The 13989-nt window shown below is 47.0% G+C and overlaps 1 protein-coding gene across 2 annotated transcripts in view; it reads left to right on the top strand.

The window, feature by feature from the left end:
- Positions 1-13989, top strand: part of LOC137640243 (nonsense-mediated mRNA decay factor SMG8) — a 138670-nt gene that overhangs the window by 117718 nt on the left and 6963 nt on the right. For both annotated transcript variants that reach the window (XM_068372814.1, XM_068372812.1), the window contains exons 14-17: positions 259-461; positions 847-1107; positions 1399-1542; positions 5641-5796. In XM_068372814.1, the coding sequence (XP_068228915.1) occupies positions 259-461; positions 847-1107; positions 1399-1542; positions 5641-5796 (764 nt within the window). The remainder of the gene's footprint in view (positions 1-258; positions 462-846; positions 1108-1398; positions 1543-5640; positions 5797-13989) is intronic.

Genomic DNA, 13989 nt, shown 5'->3' with positions numbered 1-13989 from the left:
ATTTCTATGAACAATTTATAGGGGTTGAGCAAAAAAACTTTTATGTTAAGCTAGCACCTCTCAGGTATTAGCTGTGACCCTCAGGTAAAAAATTATAATAATAATAATGATTTGTATGACTGAGATCTCAAATATGTTTTGAATTAACTAGATATTTTCAATAGAATCATTGTGGAATTATTGTTGCAATTATGATTTAAATTTTTAGAATAATTTCCTTGTGGAATGCAAAAAATTCATTATTTCTACTTATTCCAGCTCCCTACCAGTTTTGGCTCATAACTCTCGTGTTGTATATGTGAGTTTTTGTAATTGCGGTCGAAGACAAGGGCAACGGGAAGATTCTTTCTCGATAAAAGCCGCCAATTATACTTTCTATCACCAACTCGCTGAAAGTTGTTGTAGCCGCCTAGACACTATTCCATTTCCAACCTTCAAGCCAAGTGTAACAGATGCTAAAGGTATTGTATATAAGATTTTATTACTTACCGGTCTTAGTCTCATGCTCTATTATGTTGTAGAATACAGTTACTTTGCTGAAGTTTATAAAAGGGAAAATCTTTGAATTAACATAGCTTTTATATCATGATTTTGATTTAGTAATATTGATTGGATTCTGATATGTTAATAGTTTATACTTCAACAAATTATTTAGAAGTACAATAATGTTTTCTATTGAATTATACACAACTTTATAGCTACTAAATGATTATTATAGCTATTGTATATCCGTAGTGTTTCATAATTTTCTTTTAGAATATTTTTTATTTAATATTTTTCTTGTTACAAGAATAGTTCTAAATTATATGCAGCATTGAAATTGAGTGTATCAAGTTTAATTTCTAGCGGCTAAGGTCAGTGGTTCTGAATCTGATGAAATGGAGATTGAATCAAGGTCATCATTATCTAGAGATTCTAGAGATCAAGCTGATTCAGAAACACCACATACACCTGGTTTAAGCCTTGTAGGAACAGGACTTAGTGGAAGCATGAACAGTGCAACTGGAACTGCAACGGTAGCAGCTCGCTTGATGGGCGACCACAACCATACAGGCTCTCAAGTTGTTATAACTTTGACAAATGATGATTCCAAAGTCATTACTAAAGGTATAGCTTTATTCCTATTTCTTTTGGCTCATTAAGTCTATATATGAGCTTAGATCAATATGGTGATTTTGTCAATTTTATTTAACTGTTCTTATAAAAATCATGTCTTACTAGAGTTTCTACTGAAATTAAAAGAAAGCTTGGATTCTATTTCAAAAATATTTTTCCTAATAACTCTTGAATAAACAAATTTGCAACTGAAAATATTTAAAGTTACAGAGCAATTATATTTCTTGTAATATGTGTAATGGGAGCTGCTTAAATGAGTGATTTGGTATTGAATCCCAACAGATCGTGGTATCATACGTCAAGCATCTACCACAGAATATTTGCCAGGCATGTTGAATACGGCTTCACCTGCTGGTTTGCTACCAAGGTGGTCGTCATGGTCACTGTGTTGCCTTGGCCCCTCATCCTTATATTCACACAATGCTGGTAATTATAGTATTTTAGATTTGCCTTTCTTCATGACACATGCAATACGTATCTGTAAGATTGCAATCTTTTTTAAGATTACGGTAATTTAATAGAAATATCCATGACTACGTGCTGCCACATTATTGATCTGTTTATATGAATTACTGAGAACATATGTAAACTTTTACTCACACTTAAATCCCCAGTTTGGGTAATAGAACAGAGTAGACGCTGGAACTAAGCCAGGATTAAAAATTCAGTGTGACCTTATTCTGGTGGGAGGAACTTCAGTCTCATGTGCCAGATGTTTTTTATCTTAAATTAGCTGTTATACAGTACGTTCTCTGGGCCCTTTGCTGAAATTTGTTTCTTTTCTATTTTAGGTAATAGATCATTTTACTAACCAGAAGAACCCTAAAACATTTTAGGGCTTGTTTGATATTATATTTGTCTTTATCAGTAAATATAGTTAAACTGTACTTTGATAAAAGAGACTTGTCAAAAATGCAAAAAAAAATATACTAGAAGATAAAGACAAGGTAATCAAGATGAGATAAAATGCAAAAGTAGGAACAGTGATGGATGTAAGATAGGCAAAATGGTGTATGCCTTCATCCTTTGATTGTTATCCCTGCTAATGTGGCTCAGTGGCCTTTATATTATAGATGATCTTGAAATGATAATCCTCAAATGTTGAACCTCGCAATAACGGATTAATTGGGGGAAGGACTGTGTTTTACATACCCATAAAATCAAGCAAAATCTTACCAGATTGTTTAGGCTACTGGTTTACTATATATGCCTAGCTTCAGGGATAACGTCAAAATGAGCTGCTTGGATTTACACGTTTTTGTTTTTCACCGTTGGATGATGTAATTAATGAATGTAAATTAGATTAAACTACCAAAACTAAGATCACTTCAAGCATTCTCTGAATCAAAACATCTGAATTCGGTGCCAGACCACACTAGATAGTAATTTGGGAACTACTGCTACTAATTTCATAGCTATAGAAATAAAAGAAAAATATTGGAAAAAAATGTATGCAAGAATAGTATATATGTAATTGAATAAGTAAATAAATGTAAATACTATATACAGTATATCCGCGTATAAGACAACTTCTAGATTAGATGAGGTCAAAAATTAAGTGAAATTTTAATTAATTTATCTCATATCTGTAGTCTATAATAACTGCTAAATTACAAAACCATTTGTGTATAGACTAGGTTTTGGTTATGTAATAATTTTGTTACAATTTTGGGGGGTAGCCGACATCAACAAATGAAACTAAAACAAAAAAGGGGACCTCTACTCTCTACGTTCCTCCCAGCCTAACAAGGGACTCAACCGAGTTCAGCTGGTACTGCTCGGGTGCCACAGCCCACCCTCCCACATTATCCACCACAGATGAAGCTTCATAATGCTGAATCCCCTACTGCTGCTACCTCCGCGGTCATTTAAGGCATCAGAGGCAGCAGCAGGGATAATAATAATAATAATAATAATAATAATAATAATAATAATAATAATAATAATAATAATAATAATATCCTCAAGAATAGAAAGTATCCTGATATCAACTTAGGTGGACTCGCATAAAAAAGAGGATTTCATTGATATAGAATTATTCCTTGAATAGGCTATTTAGTATGATAAATATGGGGAAAATGGTTTTATTACCTTTTATTACCTTTATGTAAATAAATATACATTAGATTGATATAAATATTTCGGAGGTATGCATTATAGTTATCTGGATTTAGGCTGTTATCCAAAATCCATATAACAGTGTCCATTATTGCAAGGTTCTGGATTTAGTCTTATTATCCAAAATCCCTTATTGCAAGGGGCTTCATCATCATCATAATTCTAGGTGAAATTCACTAAAATTACTTATTTAAAGATGGCAGTAGTAACAAGGTATGGCTGAGTTTCACTTGGTCGTGGTTATGTGATAATCTAAAGTCACGCCTTGGTGACTGTTCAAGGTAGAAATAGAGTTGCGGAAGGTCATCATTAGATCCAACAGTGTCTGTGTAATTGGGGTAATAACAGTTGACCTTCAATGAGGCAGTGACTTTCCCATGGAGCATGTTCACGCAAGATAATTACTTCAGCATGATTAACTACTTACCTGCGTCTCTTCTATCTGTTGATGTTATTCTCACAGCCCATCTTTTAAGTATAAGTTTCTAACATTTTATTGTATGAGTGGCACAACTGGATACACCTGTCACATCAGTTGCTGCTGATAAATGCACAGCTATCAGTTGTGGGGCCCACCACCTCCCAGGATATTTCTTCACATAAGATAACTGACCTTGCTTACAACATGACTGGTAACAGCCCTAGTTGCTTGTTCTTTGGGAAAAAGCAGCACTGCCTTTTTTTTGTTTCTCAGAGTCATATGTGTTATGCATCCAAGTTTACACTTTTACATCTGGCTGGTGATAGATATGACCTTCCAGACCTGTGACTATTCATTGATTGCTACCATAGCTCATTTTCTAATTGTGCACTAGAACCACTTGAGGAGTTAGGTACTGTTTGAAGCAGGCTGGTTGGGCCTGAAATATTACCCTAAATCTAAAACTTGATGTCCTTCTGAGCTTCCAGAAAAGAAACTAATTTAGACTGCAATATGAACATCAGGTGAGTATAGAAATAAAAAGTTCTATCATTGAAATTATTTTTTTTTCAGCCAGAATTTGATGTCTGGATAACCACACTCTTATCTCCCATGTGTCTGCTGTACAAGTAAGCCCAACTCTTGTGGCTCAGTTGTGGAGCTGGGTTGAGCCTGTGAACTTTGTTATAATTACACTTGAGTGGGAAACTGCATCAAACATATAATTTCACACAAAACCATCTGTTTAAAGCTTCATTGTTTTTCCCCGGAAGGTCTTTATTCTTTGGATATTATGTTTTAACCAGTATGAAGATGCTATTTTTTTATGGTTAGGATTACTTGTTTAAGTTTCTTATGACTTGGTAACCAATCTGGTTTTATCTGCTGAAAATGGTCAGCAATTTCAAGGAGGTATCAAGTTGTAAAAAGGATACATTTATCTTAATCCTTTTAATTCTCTCTTCAGAAATAGAGGATAGCTGTTGACACCTACTTCATAATTTCTTAATGTTTTGATTTTAGCCCTGAAAAGGTTCAAGACTTAGCCAGTGAGGGAGAACTTTCTTGACAGCTAGTTGAGCAGTTCATGAGATCAGGATTTCCATGGAAGTGTTTGAACAGAGTTTGGCTATATTAAGATGCAGGATGACCCATTGTATTCTTAAATCTTGGTGTTCATTCTTATCACTGACTGAGGTTAATGCTCTGCCTATTTATGCTGGACTGGGTAAGAAATGTCAAAAGGAAATCAGTCTACAGAAAAACTTCAATTGCATTTATAAATCTCAATTTTCCTTTTCCTTAAAGGTTGCTCATTGATGGCATAGGCAAAAAACAGGACAATGTCCTAGAGATTGACCATATACACATGATCAGCACCCAAGCCCCCTCTCCATCAAGCTAGTACCAGGGAGGGCCAGGAAATGGCTGGTGATGACTCAGCAGGTAGACCTATAGGCTCCCTTTCTCACAAGGATGGTGAAGTTGTTGACACTTAGTAACTATCTAGCTTGATTGGCTCTCAAAATCCCATAAAACAAATTACCAGGCAGAGACGTTTCCAGTAAGCATGGCGAGGATAGATGATCATTGATCAGCTGTTGTTTTGCAGGCTTGCAATTGTCTCATGGCTCAATAGCTATTTACCATATTTATACAGTATATTGTAATAATGAATTGCACTTTATACAAACACAGAAATTATTTAAACTTATCATCCTTCTAATTTTTTTCTCAAGCATTTTTCCATCATACTTGTCAGTAGCAACCTTGAGCTTGATAATATAATGACCATTAGAAGCTGAGGAGCCCCATTACAGACTGAGCCTGTTTGTTGTTGCAGTTAAGGTAGTTTGGTTAATTTACAAAGATAAATGTTATTGTAAGGTTACGGTGTATCTATGTTGAAAAAAGTTTTTTATACTTAAAATTTGTCATCACTGTTTATTTTATTAGTTAAATATTTTATATGATTCTTATTTCAGGAATTTGTGACCAGCCTGGATTTTTATCTGGAACAAATTTCCTCCTCCCGTGGGATGTGACAGTGAAAATTGAGGACCGTGATAAGTGGCCAGCTATTGCGGACACCCTTGGAAAGAAGGCGCTTTTACTCAAAAATAAAAAGAATAGAGCTGGAGGTAAATTCAAAATAATGTTCTGAACATTTGACAGTGTGACTTATTATCTATAGTACATTGTAAAAGGCTTCTTAGGAAAGTGACAGTAGTGTTGTAGCGTTACTGAGAAATTGGCCAAAGCAAGTATCAAGAGGTTACTTTTCCTAACAAAATATATATAGATTTGATGCATTTTGATCTTTGCCTGTCACAGTGACAAATCTTTTGAATCTAAATTTTCTTCAAAGCCACTGGATTCTGGAAGATGGCAAAGTTGGTATATTGCACCTGCCCCCTATTTCTCAGTCTTTCCACTTCAACTCACCAGAGCTGCATTCTACAAATTAAAATAACCTGGCTTGCAGAAGCAATTTTATTTTAAGAAATTAATTCAAAGTGTAAAGATATATCATTTCACCTTTTACTTCTCCTTCATAAAAATAAATAATTGTTCCGTAACCGAAATACAAACCACGCTATTTACATTGGGTTTACCTTTCGGCGTAGCTGAAATGACGAGCCAATAGTTTTTAACGGGGGTTAACTAACCCCGCGCTAGTTGGCCGGGGTAGGGGAAGGGGTAGCTTGCTACCCCTCCCCCCCTCCCCCCCCCCCACACACACACCAGTGATTTGCTTCACTTCACTTTTGGCTCCGGCGATGAACAGACGTGTCTGTCCATCGTCCTCGTTGACAGCCTTAATCTTTTTTTGCTTTTTCTTCCAGTTTGTGTGTGTGTGTTTTGAAGTTGGCCTCACCCTTTATTGTTCACTATGCGCAAGTGCCCTGGTAGTGCCGGCCGCCCTTGCAGTACTTTTATGTCTGCGGTGGACACAGATCCTCACACCCTTTGCCCGCAGTGTCGAGGCCGACGGTGTGATAAAGAGAATACGTGTAGTGAGTGCAGGGAGTGGTCTGCCTCCCAGTGGGAGAGGTTTGGCCGCCGGCGTAAGAAGAAGTCCAAGAGAGACCGTTCTCCTTCCGGGGTTGCCTTGAAGGAGGAAGGCTCTCGGGACTCTCCTTTCGCCGCCCAAACCTCCTCCGAAGCTCCCCCTCTTTCGGCTCCTAAGGAGAGACTGCCGAGTGGGAGCGCCAGCCCCTGGTTCTGTTTCCCGACCTTGGATTGGGGGAGAGGGCGTCGCCTCCCATAGCGGGGCGGTTCCTCCTCCTCCTCCGGGGGAGGTTGTTGCTAATGAATCCTTGTCTAATGATGATCTTTTTCAGATTTGGGCCTCCCTGGGGCTTAAGGGCCTGCCCTCCAGGGTAGCCCTGATTGACCTTGTCCAGTTAGGGGCCGCTGTTAAGCAGTCGCCGGTGATAGCAGAGGTAGATCCTCTGTCTATCGTCGACGTCGTGGTGGCAGAGGCTTCCGACGGGTCGGGTCAATCCTCTGCAGGTACTGTTGTGGATGATGGTGCTGAATGCTCTCCTCCCCCTTCCGTACATCCTTCGAAGGGGGAAGGGAGTCCCGCGGGCTCTTCTGCTGCCGAGCCTCCCTCTAAGGGGAGTGCTTTGACTGAGACTCCTCTTCGGAGGACTGATGGTCCTGACGATCTTCCTCGTGGCTGCCTTCGCTGTAAGGCTCACCGTCCGCTGCACCGTAAGGGCCTCCCGTCTCCCTATAAGGGTGCTAAGAGGCGCCTCTTTGAATCTTCGCCTCCTTCCTCCGAGGGGTACTCTCCTCGCCGTAAGCAGCCTGCAGCTCCAGCTTCCTTACACCTCTCTGGGGATCGGTCTCCTACGCCTTCCAGACCTTCAGCTTCTGGTGCAGATGTCCAGCAGCCTGACCTCGTCACCCGACGGGCAACGGCCCCTTTGGGGCAAAGGGATTCTTCCCTTGCGCGTCAGGGTTCCCCTGCGCGCCCTTCTGCAGTGTTAGCGCACAGGCGCTCTCCTGCTCGTCAGCGCTCTCCTGATCGTCAGCGCTCTCCTGATCGTCAGCGATCTCCTGTTCGCCAGCGCTCTCCTGATGATCGCCTCTCTTCTCGTCAGCGCTCTCCTGAGGACATCCTTCAGCCTGTTGAGCGCCCAGCGCGCCAGCGTTCCCCTGCGCGCCCTTCTGCAGTGTTAGCGCACTGGCGCTCTCCTGCTGGCCAGCGCTCTTCTGACCGTCAGCGCTCTCCTGTTCGTCAGCGCGCTTCTGATGACCATCGCCCCACTGCTCGCCAGCGCTCTCCTGAGGACTCCGAACATCCTGCGGTTACTGTTGTGCGCCCTGCGCGCCATCAGTCTCCTGAGCGCTCTAGTTTGGCCAAGGACTCTTCTTCTCGCCCTCGCGATCCTGTTCGTCAGCCTGTTCCTGCGCTACATCACTCGCGGTCTCCAGCGCGTACTTCCAAAATGCCTGTACGCCCACGCGCCTCCTGTTCCTGAGCCTGTTCGTGAGCGTTCGCCTCTGCGCCCCGCGCCGGCAGTTCCCTCACAGGATTCCACGCGTCGCTCACTTGGTCGCCAGCGATCACAGACGCATCAACATTCGCCTGCTCGTCAGCGATCTCTTGCGCGTCAACGGTCCCCAGCGCGTCAGCGATCACCTGAACATCGGCGATCTCCAGACCGCCCGCGTGACCTATCGCCTGCGCGAAAGCGTTCTCCAACGCGCCGTTGCCCAGAGGATCTGGAGCGACATGGGTCTCCTTCTGTTAGCTCGCCCTCGCGCGGTTGTTCGCCTACGCGGTCTACGCGCTATTGCTCGACAACGCGCCACCATGCACCAGCGTGCCATCGCTCGCCTACGCGCCAGCGTTCACCAGCGCACCGCCGATCGCCTGCTCGCAATCGCTCTCCCACGCGCTACAGGTCTCCTGAACAACATCGTCAGCGGTCATCGGAGCGATCTCGTTCGCCCACGCGTCAACACGCTCCCTCGCCAACGCGCTCGATCACCAGCTCGCCCACGCGCTCGATCACCAGCTCGCCCACGCGCTCGATCACCAGCTCGCCCACGCGCTCGATCACCAGCTCGCCCACGCGCTCGATCACCAGCTCGCCCACGCGTTCGTGCGCCCTCGCGCCCACTCGCCCGCGCGACCGCTCTCCTGCATGCAATTGCCGTTCACGTCGGATTTCGCAGCCCGCGACAGCAGCAGGGACGCGTGTCGCCAGACCGCACTCAGGATCGCCTCCGCCAAAGCGCAGGACTCTTGTGCAGGATAGGGAAGACACTTCAGAGAGGTCAGTACAACTTTCTTCCCCCCTTCCTTTTCAGGCAGGTCCAGTGGTGTCCACTCCGAAGGATCGCCCGATCCCCTTCCCTCCAGCGGGGATTTCGGACTCTGTGTCCGTGGAGCGGCAGACTTGGTTTGGTCCTCTGATGCGGGCGTTAGTGAAGGCTATGAAGCCAGCACTCGCCGATCAAGGACACAAGCCAACGGCTGCCTCGCCCCCGCTGAAGAGAAGGAGAGGAGTGGACTTCGTGGTGACTTCCCCCAGGGAGAAGTTGGTTCCTAAGAGGTCTGTCAGGAAGGCTCCATCCCCTTCGCAGGCGCTTTCTCCTTCTCCCGAGGACGAGGCTTTTCCGTCCTCGGGTGAATCCAGTGAGGTGATAGTCTCCCCCTCGGCACCAAGGGGGGAGTCGTCTCCTCAAGGAGGAGAATCGTCTCGCGCGAAGGGCGCTTTCCGAACCTCTTTGTTGGGGTCGTGTATCCCGCCCAGGAGGGAACCCAAGGACTTCAAGACAATCCCGAAGTCGTCTTCTAGGATTCGCCAGGAACCAGCTGCGCCCCGGGAGAACGTCCACGCATCTCCCCAGGAAGAGATTCCGGGGACGGGAGACTTAGCTGCCAGTCCGCAAGGAGGAGACCAGCAGGAGTCTGAGCATGCCTTCTGGCAGGTCCTGAGCCTGATGAGGCAACTCAACGGGTTCATGGACCCCGTGATCGCCCCCCGAGAAGGCAAGGACACGGTCCTGGACCAGGTATTCGATATTCAGAAGCCCCCTAAGACCAGTGCGGCTCTGCCCTGGTCTCGGGGATTGAAGAGTGCCAGAGCCAGGGCCAATGCCCAACTCGCAACTCTTGCTTCCTCCAGTCTTTCCTCTGCCGGGAACAAACTCATCCCACCTCCTCGTCTCCAGCAGAGGAGGTATTTTGAGATCTTGGGGGAGTCTAGTCTCGCTCTTCCTCTCCATCATTCCGTAGAAGAGCTTGCTAAGGGAGTTCCTCTCGAGAAGCTCTCTGCCCGGCAGGTGACGTTCTCGGCGTCGGAGATCCTGAGCCATGAGAAGGTCGCGAAGTGCGCCATGCAGGCCACTTCGTGGCTGGATATATGGCTAGGGACTCTGGGCATCCTATTGCGCTCCGAGGACTTGTCTAAGGAGACCAATAGGAAGGCCCTGGAGACCTTCTTACTCTCGAGCACTCGCTCCATCGAGTTCCTGGCACATCAGGTTACCACCCTGTGGACCAACTCGGTATTGAAGCGGCGTGATGCGGTGACCGAGAAGTTCCATCCGAAGGTCCCCGCCGTGGATGTCTGTAGGCTCAGACATGCTTCCCTCCTTGGGGAGAATCTGTTGGAGCCCCAGGATATGGAACAGCTGAGAGATGGAGGAAGTCTAGCCAGGATTCCCTCCTCCATAGGGCCCTTACAGCTCGGCCCTATAAGCCTCCAGCTCCGCAGCAACAGCAGCAGCAGCATCGCAAGACACCAAAGCAGGATCGGTAAAGGGGCTAGCCCTTCGGGCAGAAGTCGAGACCATGCTCAAGAAGGATGCTCTCCAGGAGGTCGTCGACGGCTCCCCAGGCTTCTTCAGTCGACTCTTTCTTGTAAAGAAGGCGTCTGGAGGCTGGAGACCTGTCATCGACCTCTCGGCTCTGAACGGGTTTGTCAAGCAAACTCGGTTCAGCATGGAGACAGCGGACACGGTCAGACTTGCGGTGAGACCTCTAGACTTCATGTGCACACTGGATCTAAAGGACGTTTACTTCCAGATCCCAATCCATCCGTCTTCCAGGAAGTACTTGAGATTCAGCCTAGACGACAAGACCTACCAGTTCAAGGTGCTGTGTTTCGGTCTCTCCACAGCACCTCAGGTGCTCACCAGAGTGTTCACCCTGATTTCATCTTGGGCGCACAGGAACGGCATCTGTCTCCTTCGTTATCTGGACGACTGGCTGATCCTAGCAGACTTGGAGTCGACCCTTCTTCGACACCGAGACAGGCTTCTGGGTCTTTGCCAGGATCTGGGGATCGTGGTAAACCTCGAGAAGTCCTCTCTGCAGCCGTCCCAACTACTGGTTTATCTAGGTATGTTGTTAGACACCAATCTCCACAAAGCCTTTCCATCAGACAACAGGATAGCAAGGCTGAGGAGGGTGGCAGAACCCTTCCTCAGGCGAGAAGAGCTTCCCGCCCAATCGTGGTTGCGTCTCTTAGGTCACCTGTCCTCCCTGGCTCGTCTGGTTCCAAACGGCCGCCTCAGGATGAGATCCCTGCAGTGGCGGCTCAAGTCCCGGTGGAATGAAGGATCCGATTCCCCGGACGTACAGGTCCCGATAGGATCTTTGGAACGGACGGACCTGCGGTGGTGGCTGGTCGACGAGAACCTGGGAAAGGGAGTGAATCTTCTCGTCCTCCCCCCGGAATCGACACTGTTTTCGGACGCGTCAAAAGAAGGGTGGGGGGCGCACGTTCTGAACCAGAGGACCTCAGGCCTTTGGTCAGAATCAGAAAAGTACCTGCACATCAACCTGCTAGAGTTGAAGGCCGTCTTTCTGGCTCTTCAACAGTTCCAACGGACCCTGGCGGGTCACTCCGTGGTGGTGATGAGCAACAACACCACGGTAGTGGCTTATATCAACAAGCAGGGGGGTACTTTTTCGCAGCAGCTATCCCATCTTGCAGTAGAGATTCTGAGGTGGACCGAAGTCCACTCGATAACACTATCAGCTCGCTTCATTCCTGGCAAGAGGAATGTGCTCGCCGACAGTCTGAGCAGAGCTTCGCAGATAGTGAGTACCGAGTGGTCTTTGGATCCTCAGATAGCCAACAAAGTCTTGACTTTGTGGGGTTCCCCGACCATGGACCTGTTCGCGACAGCGTTGAATTTCAAGCTGCCTCTGTACTGCTCCCCAGTCCCGGACACCAAGGCTCTCTGGCAAGATGCTTTCCAGCAACGGTGGGACAACATCAACGTGTACGCCTTCCCACCGTTCTGTCTGATGAGAAGGGTGCTCATTAGGACCAGACTATCGGTCAACTGTTCGATGACTCTGATAGCTCCGCTATGGCATCACGCGGAATGGTTCCCGGACCTTCTGCAGCTCCTGACGGAGCTCCCGAGAGAACTTCCCCCACGACGCGAGCTACTCAGACAACCCCACTCCAACATCCCTCACAAGGCCGTGGCCTCGCTTCGGCTTCACGCCTGGAGACTGTCCAGCGTCTCCTCACGGAGAGAGGCTTTTCGCAACTGGTTGCGGAGAGAATGTCTCGGCACCTGCGAAAGTCCTCTGAGGGAGTCTACCAGGCGAAGTGGAGAGTCTTTTGTGGTTGGTGTCGTGGGAGGGGTATCTCTCCACTCGATGCCACTATTCCAGCAATAGTGGAGTTCCTCGTATATCTGCGGGAGGAAATGCGCCTTTCTGTCTCGGCAGTGAAAGGCTATAGCTCAGCCTTAAGCTTGGCTTTCAGGCTGAAAGGTGTGGACATTTCTTCCTCGCTAGAACTCTCTCTACTCATATGCAGATATGAGCTTACCTGCCCCCAGTCGGAAGTGAGACCTCCTCCTTGGAACGTGGTTCGGGTTCGTAGGGCTCTTAAGAGACCTCCCTTCGAACCATTATGCCAGGCCTCTGATCGCCACCTGTCTTGGAAGACGGCTTTCCTGCTCGCTTTGACTTCGGCCAAGCGAGTTAGTGAACTTCATGGTCTCTCCTACGACATCGCCCATTCAAGGGGATGGGGGAGGTAACGTTCAGGTTCGTCCCTGAGTTTGTTGCCAAGACTCAGAATCCTGGAGTGCCGGATCCACGGTTCGACTCTTTCAGGATCGCGAGTCTCCGTTCTGTAACAAGCGACCCAGACCAGCTGCTACTATGTCCATTGAGGTGTCTGAGGTATTACTTGAAGAGAACAGCTGCAGTTCGTCCCCAAGTGCGGGCATTGTTTGTAAGCACAGGCAGGACGAAGAGGAGGGTCACCAGGAATACCATCTCGGCTTGGATTCGAAGGGTTATCTACCACGCCTTGAATCCAGACCCTCCTCCGTCACGTCGCCCTAGGGCACATGACGTCAGGGGCGTTGCTACGTCCCTGGCCTTCAAGAGAAACTTCTCTGTGACGCAGGTGCTTCAAGCTGGGGTCTGGAAGCGTCAAACGACCTTCACAGCCCACTACCTGCAGGACGTGATCCACAGGAGCCTCGATACGTTTTCTATCGGCCCTGTGGTGGCTGCACAACAGCTGGTCTAACCTCAGGCTCCTTTATGGACAAGTAGCAGTAGGTTGAGGGCGTTGTTACCCGGTTTTAGTCTGCGTGAATGAAAGAGTATGTCTGACCCTTACTTCTTTCTTCATTCTCCCCTCTCTTGGGGAAGCAGCATCCTGGTCTTTGCATAGCTGACCTCGACCTCTGCAGGTAACCCATGCTTTCTTGTGCTCCATGTAGTAAGTTTAATACTGTCGCGTCCCCCATACCCTGACGAGGTGGTATTGGGAACGTTCTATCCTAGATTCCTATCTAAAGGTCTCAAGGTCAACTTCATAGGACGAGTCACGCTTTCCTCCACACACAACTTATGTAGGCCACTCGTTCCTAGCGAAGCAAGGAACTTGTGAGGTGCAGGGGCCCCTTTTCTCAAGTGCTACTCACTGGGAGGCGGAGCCCCCGGGCAAAGCCAAAGTCAGTAAGTCTGGGGACTTTCCACCCTTCCTAAGGGGTAAGTCACCCAATGTAAATAGCGTGGTTTGTATTTCGGTTACGGAACAAATGACAAAATCGTAGATAATTTGTATTTTTCCTAACTATACAAACCTTAGCTATTTACACATATTTGCCCGCCAGCCCTGGCCCCCAAGTCAAGTCCAACTTCTAAGTGAAGTGAAGCAAATCACCGGTGTGTGGGGGGGGAGGGGTAGCAAGCTACCCCTTCCCCTACCTCGCTAACTAGCGGGGGGTAGTTAACCCTCGTTAAAAACTATTGGCTCGTCATTTCAGCTACGCCGAAAGGTAAACCCAATGTAAATAGCTAAGGTTTGTATGGTTAGGAAAAA

Source organism: Palaemon carinicauda, chromosome 4 (assembly GCF_036898095.1).
Source record: "Palaemon carinicauda isolate YSFRI2023 chromosome 4, ASM3689809v2, whole genome shotgun sequence".
In the NCBI taxonomy this organism is placed as follows: Eukaryota; Metazoa; Arthropoda; class Malacostraca; order Decapoda; family Palaemonidae; genus Palaemon; species Palaemon carinicauda.
This window is presented reverse-complemented; position numbering and strand designations above follow the sequence as displayed.